The sequence below is a fragment of the Coenobita brevimanus genome, chromosome 21, assembly GCF_032717465.1.
Source record: "Coenobita brevimanus isolate Jiangsu-jjx chromosome 21, ASM3271746v2, whole genome shotgun sequence".
NCBI lineage: Eukaryota > Metazoa > Arthropoda > Malacostraca > Decapoda > Coenobitidae > Coenobita > Coenobita brevimanus.
Genome location: NC_136974.1, coordinates 3,645,288 through 3,653,803, shown reverse-complemented (window position 1 = coordinate 3,653,803; position 8,516 = coordinate 3,645,288). Strand labels below are relative to the sequence as shown.

At 40.2% G+C, this 8,516-nt stretch overlaps 1 protein-coding gene across 1 annotated transcript in view; it reads right to left on the bottom strand.

Annotated features, from left to right (window-relative positions):
- Positions 1–1,073: 1,073 nt before the first annotated feature.
- Positions 1,074–8,516, bottom strand: part of LOC145392067 (uncharacterized) — a 73,521-nt gene continuing 66,078 nt past the window's right edge. Inside the window, 3 exon segments of the mRNA XM_080266523.1 lie at positions 1,074–1,241; positions 1,662–1,908; positions 2,543–2,766. Of these exon segments, the coding sequence (XP_080122649.1) occupies positions 1,074–1,241; positions 1,662–1,908; positions 2,543–2,766 (639 nt within the window).

The window sequence follows — 8,516 nt, the reverse complement described above, 5'->3', positions numbered from 1 at the left end:
AACAGTTGAATCTAACCTGAGTAATAATTTTTGGAGCATCCTATCTATAATAATTTTCCTCTTGACCATAAGTTTCATTTTTCATTATAGGAACTACACTGGTATTCTTACACTCCTATACGGCTCCTGCATCCTCCTTTCGGGATATCGTTGAAATTTTGCTCTTGCACCACACAAATACAGTGTCTAAAACATACCTATAATATTCGAAAGACTCTTCACAGATGCTTTCCTTTGATCTGTCTCTTCACCTTAATTAGCATTTCTGGTTATGCTACAGCCGATGATGTAGACGACTACTATTCTTCTTGTTCTTCAGGTATTTTACACTGATGTCACTTAGAATTCTGTCCTCTTGCCAAGTCTTTCTTTCATCTCTGTAATGTAATTGCTAATTGGCATTCTTAGACCTTTATGTACACAACCATTTAATCCTGGAATAGTCTTTCTCACATTCTTGCTCACATGACACCTTTTTTTTTTTACGAAGGATCCAAAGCATGGGGTGATGTAAGATCCGGAAACTGGGTAGGAGAAAGTACGAAAGTGGGAGACATACAGCAACATGGCAAGTGGAACGTGGTACAGTTTTAAACATACTAATTAAGCCTCCAGAATCCTCCTTCGAGGTGTTGCCATCTGCACATTGTTTTTCTCTACATATGCACTTCACGTATTCCTGCCAACATAGTCAATCCGTTCACTGCTACGTTTAAAAGGGAGTGCCAACTATCTGTCATGTGCTCCTTCGTACATCATTCGTCCAACAAGTTCGATCCCCTGTCAGTTCCTTATGAACGCTCTAACCTTAGTTTTTAAAAACACTGATTTACCACATCCAGTCACTCTCTTACTGACCTACCACAGCTTCTTCACCTTCAGTCACATATACACTTTCCACAACCCTATTTATATCCAATCTCTCCACATGACTATGCAATCAGTACATTCTCTTCTACCTTATTATTGATAGAATACCTTATTCCACATCGCTATTTCTTATTCTTTCCACTGTGCACACCCCACACACATTCCTCAATAATCCCTTTTTCACTGCTCTTACTCCTCAGTTCTCATCCTTGTGCCATGCCAGTCTCACACTCATATGTTGGTGTGGCCACGAACACGTCATGAGATTCTTTAGCAGCATCCACACGTAGATCACTGCTTACTTTCAAGACCTTTGTAGCTCCAGCCACCTTCCTTTCCTGTGCCACTGCTTTCCACCGTCTATCCGAGGGCTGAAGGAGGTAAGGAAGTAATACCCGTAGTCTTATAACTGAGGGCAGGGATTACCCTTCCCGCACCTCGCTCGAGGTGGATACAGATAAGGCAATGTGAACGCCTGCCCACAGTTTAAGACTACGGCCGTAAGTGATGCTTTGCACTGAAGTGCGGTGATTAAATTGCTTGCACGGTTCTTAATTAAGATAAGAAAACATCTATTTCAATAAATAAATACTTTTATTTGATAATATAATATAAAGAACATGTCACCCTGTTATTATGATATGGTGGAAAGCTTAAAGAACGAAGTTTGAAAGAGAAGAGAGATCGTCAGTAGGAGAGCCATGGAGTTAAACCGAGGTCAGTGCATGGTCGGATTGTTTAGTGGCTTCCTGTTGGTGCTGGTGCTAGCCTGTAAGGCCGCGTGTGGGAGCCTTGTACTCGTACTGATTGGCTGGTGGGTACTGAGGCTCTCCCTCGTATGTCACTTCAGCAACGTAGCCGGAATCGCCGCTGACGTAGTAAGTCACCGTCTGGAGGCGGCCGTCAGGCAAGGCCACGTAGTAAGTACCCTGAGTCTCTGGGCCGTCACGACTCTCCTGCTGGCCGAAGTTAGTACCGGTGGTGTCGTCCCTCACGTCGTACTGGGTGTCGTACATGGCGTGGCCCTGGGTATAAGGGAGGCGGTGTGAGTGGCAAACAGACAAGCTGTAGAGGCTCTGGCCAAACAAGAGGCTGAGTCGTATCTGCATTTGCCCTGACATCGCACTGCATTTTCCTTCGTGATTTATTTGGCGCATCACACCTTATATTGATATTTTTTATGTACTATATTTATTTCATATCGATACAGTTAACATCAACATCATACAAGAGGATACTAACGTGCAATATGCAAAATATATCGCTAAAAATAGGTGTTATAAAATGTCCCAAGTCAACGGAAATGCGGGAATACATGAGCAAAAATAACTACAACTATATGACAACAATGAGATGCACTGGTCCAGCAAGGAACCCACAGACCCCATTCAGTGGTAACAACCTTGAACTGATCCACAACAATGACATTCTTGGAGTGAGTGTAACATGACAGAAGATTACTTTGAATTAATGTTTATGGACAACACGATGACCAGTAAGGCAGATAATCAATATATGTAAGATCGCAGGCTTCCCCAAGAAATAGAACACGACTCACAACAGACGGTTTGATAGCCAGGTCCCTAATTATACTTCCGGGTAAGCAGGGTATCAAACTCCACTTACTGTTTCATCTTGAGCACCGTAGCTGCGTCTAGGTGTGGGGCGGGGCGGGGCTCTGTAGGATGGGGCAGGGGCTCGATAGGATGGGGCAGGGGCTTTATAGGATGGGGCAGGGGCAGAGTAAATGGGGGTGGGGGTAACAGGGGCAGCGTAGGTCTGGTCGGGGGCTACGTAGGTCTCTTCTGGGGCAGCGTAGTCGTAGCCAGTAGAGGGGTCGGGTTCTCCTTCAGGGCGAGCTAGGGTCACTGCCACGAGGGCGGTCAACAGGGCTCCCTGAAATGATGCAAGAATTATGAAGGATTCTAAGCAGTTTTTACGATAAACATTTCTCCATAAAAGCTGATTGTCACTCATCTTTGGCAAGGCAAGGCGATATAGTGTTTGTCGGTGTGTGTGTGTGTGTGTGTGTGTGTGTGTGTGTGTGTGTGTGTGTGTGTGTGTGTGTGTGTGTGTGTGTGTGTGCGTGTGTGTGTGTGTCTGTGTCTGTGTGTGTATGTATCTGTTGCCAAAGTATCTCGAAAAGTTGTGGACGGATTTCCACCAAACTCTCGGGAAATAGCAGTTATGTGGTAGTGCAGAAGCCTATTACTTTTGGAAGGGATTTGATAAAAGGAGACTTAATGCTGACCGTCATATATCAACTGCATTTGGCCAATATCTCACCAAAGGATAGAAAAGTGGGTGGCAAAGTTCTCAGAATATACTGAGATTTATCGTGTCTTATTATCGCCCGCATTTCGCAAGGCAAGACGATAAAGTTTTTGTCGGTGTGTGTGTGTGTGTGTGTGTGTGTGTGTGTGTGTGTGTGTGTGTGTGTGTGTGTGTGTGTGTGTGTGTGTGTGTGTGTGTGTGTGTGTGTGTGCCCAAATATCTTGAAAAGCTGTAGACGAATTTTCACCAACCCTTCAGGAAATAGCAAGTATAAGAATGGGCAGAAGCGATTAATTTTAGGTGAGGCTTTGATAAGAGACGACCGAATGCCAGCCGCCATTTATCAAATTACATTTTGGCCAATATCTCAGCAACGGACAGATATTTTCTTCAAATTTTGTCTTTGGGTAGCTTGTGGAGAGCCATTATCATTCGACCCCTATGTGTTTTTGTTCCCTCGTTATTACCGAGAATAGTTTTGTTGTATTATAATGTTCACCTAAATATTCATCTAGTTTGTCTGCGAACTGTTTAGTGGCTGTATAGAAGAAGACAAACGTATTAACGTGCAGTTTTATACACAGCTTAAGCAAGAGAGGTTTATACATAGGCGCCATGATCCATAACACACCGACACGAGACATATCAACTTTTACACCTTTAGTTGCATATTATTTATTGTTTTGGTTAATTTCGGGACGCGTCGGATTAACAAACTAAACTCCACAGAAGAGTAAGGCACCAAAAATGTTTTTGCCAGCAATAAAGAACTTTGTAATGCATTCCATCTTATGACGGATGATTTAATTTAGCTCAGAGAAACTTATCGCAGGCAGTGGATTAAATAACAACGGCAACAACAACAGGACGGATACGTTGAATCTATGGCATTACTAAGGCACAAAAGGTGTCTAAGATGGCAGTATAGTTTAATATGAACTATTACAGGTTGGGGATGTCATGCTTAATTCATTACCGAAATAACTTCATTAATTCTGCGTCATCAGTGCATATGTCACCGTGCATGGGCTAACTAAATTCAGTAAGAAAGGAACTCTCAGGCATTAGTTTGCCATTGCCTGTGGCTGAGAAACAGAGTGAAGGTCAATGTTACCCCGTTTTTTTTTCCAGTGCACTCTACTGGCACAAATCTAGCGTGAAATACATTAGCTAATGTTCTTGTTTCGATTGTCATAGCGATGCCGAATTTCTGACAATAGGTTCTACTGGAAAAGAAAATTAAAGTTGAATTTTCTTTGTCACAGTGTTAAACTACAAATGAATGTGATAACGTGGGTCCTGTATAAAGACATGATAATATCAGCTTTTAAAATATAAGTTAATCAAGCAATAAAACAACACGAATGCACCTAATTCACTGCATACACTACACCATTACTTATTCACCTTGAGAGACATGTTTGCACAACGTCGTCGACTCGAATTATGACGATGGTTGCACAGTTACGGCTTTATATATTCCCGTGTTGACCATCAGGGAGTCACGTGACGCCGCATGTCCTTACTCTCACGCCTGAAATGAGGGAGGCTTGCTGTGGTATTTATGCAGAATTAAAACCCAGTGAAAATGGGGTCTAGGTTACGTGTCGGCTGGAGTTGTGGCTGGGTTTTTGCCGGGAAGGCCGTGTTGTTGAAGTACTGAGGCTTGTTAATCTGATTCCTGAGGCAGTTATAGAGAGCAGGGATTAAATTACGAACCTCAGGCCCCTGCTACTCATTGTCAACTGGATAAAATCGTCTCGTATTAACGGGGATAAAGCACTAGCGTTGTCCCGGTCAAAAGAGTCTTAATGGTGCCCATCAGCATGGACTCTTTCATGCTGTTATACCTCACTATCGGATGAATAAAGCAATGGTGTTAACCGGATCAAAATACTAGAGTAGTTTCGACCATAACAGGGTTAATAGATTTTCTGTGCAATAGGACTGGCAACATACGGATAATCATCCTTCTCGCTCACTGAAGACTACAGCAGTTTATTATAACGATATACACTATTATGGGTAGACTATGAAAAGAAGGCTGAAATTGATTTATTATGCCCGCGCTCGCGGATGCTCTGAAAGGAGTGTGTGTGTGTGTGTGTGTGTGTGTGTGTGTGTGTGTGTGTGTGTGTGTGTGTGTTTTACCAAAGTGCCTTCAACAGTTTATATCCAATTTTAACCAAACTCGATGGAACGGCTGACGCACGAGGAATTTAATGTTGCTGAGAACAACAAGGGAAAGGTTAGGGTGGCAGGTCAAGGTCGAACACTGATGTAGCAAAATTAACTTGAACCATTTTTATCCAGTCTCGACCAAGCATGGGGGGGTGGGAGAAAGGTATGGCAAGAATGAAGTTATTTGATTTAGGGGACGCTCAAAGGTCAAGGCCACAGGGCAGGATAAAAGTACCACCCGAGTGGAACAGTTTGCAACCGGTTTTAACCAAACGAGTTGAAGGATAGCCAGAGTAAGGCTTTTTTTTTTTTTTTTTTTTTTTTTAGAGTAATAGAACACAGATCAAGGTCAAAGTCAACTTAAGCCATTTTTAAACAATTTAGTCCAAACTGTGTGGAAGAATTGAGGGCAAGAAAAAATAAAAGGAGTCGATATTGAATATAATGAGATAAAAGTAGCAAAGGGAAAAGTCAAATTCCATGGTCACAAACAAGGTTAACTCACGACATTTTTTATCTAATCTGAGACAGCCTTGGTGGAAGGGTTAACAATCAGGCAACAATGAAGTTTTTTTTTTTTTTTTTTTTTTTTTTTACAGTGGAAAGTCAAGATCACAGGACAAGTTCAGAGCTCGAACCGAATGTCTATGTTTGAGCAAAATGACTGAAATAATTTTGAACGATGTGGATCCAACGTGGTGGATGAGTTGAGGATTACTCAAAGGACAGTTTTTTTTTTGTTTTTTTTTAGAACATTATGTTAAAGACCCAGATCACATGGCAATGTCTACTTAAACAATTTTATCCGATGTAGACTAACTTTGTCGAAGGGTTCAGATTAAAACAAAGATAAACAGATTCGATTCGAGGAACAAGGCAATGATAAACATTCGGCTCTTAAACCACATGGCGGACGCGGGTATTGCACTGTCTGAATACTCGTTCTTGTTATTTATTTACTTGTTTATTTATTTATTTATTCATCATATTGTCTGCAGTTGTGTGAGTGAAGGATTGTAACGTGAATGGAACAAATTTTCCTAGCAATGCACTGTTTCGCAATGTATCGGCGCAGCAGTCGTCACCCAGGCCTCTTGCTCCCACGTTTTCCTATCCTCTGGCTGTCTTGTGGTTTCTTGCTCTTGTTTTGGGATTGGTGACGTTTCATTTCCAGGCGGCCGCGTCATACTGGTGATCAGGGACCGTATTTATAAACCCTCATAAACATAAGGCGAGTGAAAAATTCCCTGTATATATGCTTTGGAGTTCTCTCATAGTTACCATATATTTCACAGTTAATTAAAGTGAATATTAACGTGAGAAAAACAGGACCAAACAACAGTATTTCTGAAACTGATTAGTTGATGAGGAGACTTGTTTGTGGTAAATATTGGCTAGGATATTTTCTAGTACCAGCCTCAGGAGGCGAGTGAATGGTGGTAAATGCAATCTGATCAGTCATCATCAATACCAATTTTCTAACCACAATTCCCACCTAAACAAGAAGTTAGATACGACTCAGAAACAAAGAAAAAAGAATACACAAAAATACTGGAACTATTAGACAATCTACCCAGTGAAATGGACCACACGATCTTGCAAACAAAATGATGATTTGTACTTATCTAAAAAAAAAAAAAGTTGAACTAGACTTGCTAATTAAAGTGCCTTGCATAAAAAAAAATCAACTACACCCACCTATTAAAGAACAGAGGAGACACTTTATATTTCAGTTTGGATGTTACCAAACAATTGTATATAAATGGGAGGAGCACCTTGCCTTTTGAGGTACAGAATAAATGTCATTCTAAAAGTGGATTGCTCTATTTAATTGCATTTAACATAATAGCACTTTTAACATAGAAGGCAATTTTTATCTTCCACATGAAAGAGTCAAAAGAGGGTGTTGTTATCACCGGGATCAATAGCTGTCTGTCTGTAGAACTGGGTGGCAGGGCTGCTGGGTGGGCGTAGAGATTTGGTTTCCCGGCGAGAGCTCAGAAAGTTATCAATATAGTCATGAAATTTCATGTAGTTATGTGCCTTATAGTGAACTGGCGTCTTTCGATAGGTAGGATGCTGTGTTATAAGTATTTTTTTATGACGAAAGGTGTAAAAGATCCAGAGATATCAATGCCACCAGCGCAAGGATTCTGGAGGGCCCAGGTTATGTGTTCTCAAGGCATTCTCCTTACGCCCATTCATAAAAGAAAAGATTGGGGGGTGGGGGCCTACGCTTGGTTATGTGTGCAGGGAGGTGGGGGTATGTGCTTGGTCAGATGGAGAGTTACAACAGCGTAACGTTGTCTATGTTTTTTACTTGAATTTAGGATAACGCTTAAAAAGGTGAAATCTGACTTGTAGTTCTACTTTATCATTCTTGGCGGCTAATTGGAAAACTACATATAAACTGTATATATATATATATATATATATATATATATATTTTACATTCCGTTAAATGCTGACTTAGTTACTTTACATTACTTTGACAGTAAATGAGAAGGCCTGATCTTTTCTTAGTTATTTTTAGTAGCATTACAGAGCTGATTATTATTATTATTATTATTATTATTACTGTTATAATAATAATAATAATAATAATAATAATAATTAGTAGTAGTAGTAGTAGTAGTAGTAGTAGTATTTTTGTTATTATTATTATTATTATTATTATTATTATTATTATTTATTATTATTATTATTATTATTATTATTTATTATTATTATTGTTATTATTATATTATTGTACGTACAATTTAACGTAGACTGTTGATTAAGAGCTACGTTCCATATACTGTATACTGAGAAATGTAATAAATAACGAATACGGTACTCTTTTCTGCGCATATTTAGGTATTTTCTCAGTTATTTTGCCAGCAGTTCACGTTCACGGCTCTTCTCTCCATAATCAGGCTCCTCAAGGATTTTTTCTCCACCTCACTGTCATTTCCTTGCGCATTTTTCCCATTCTTTTCTCCTCGCTTGTTTTCCTTCGCCTGGTTTCCCTTCTTGAGATGTTTTTCTCTCTTCCTCTTCAGCCGACCAATCTAGTTACGTATCCATCTGTATTTTTTTTTTTTATTATCAGAACGAAGGAAGGAAAAAGAAATGAATTAAAAAAATAACCCATACATCAGATTACTGGTGTCCTCTGTTCATAAAATATCTGTAACAGTTAGACTTGAACA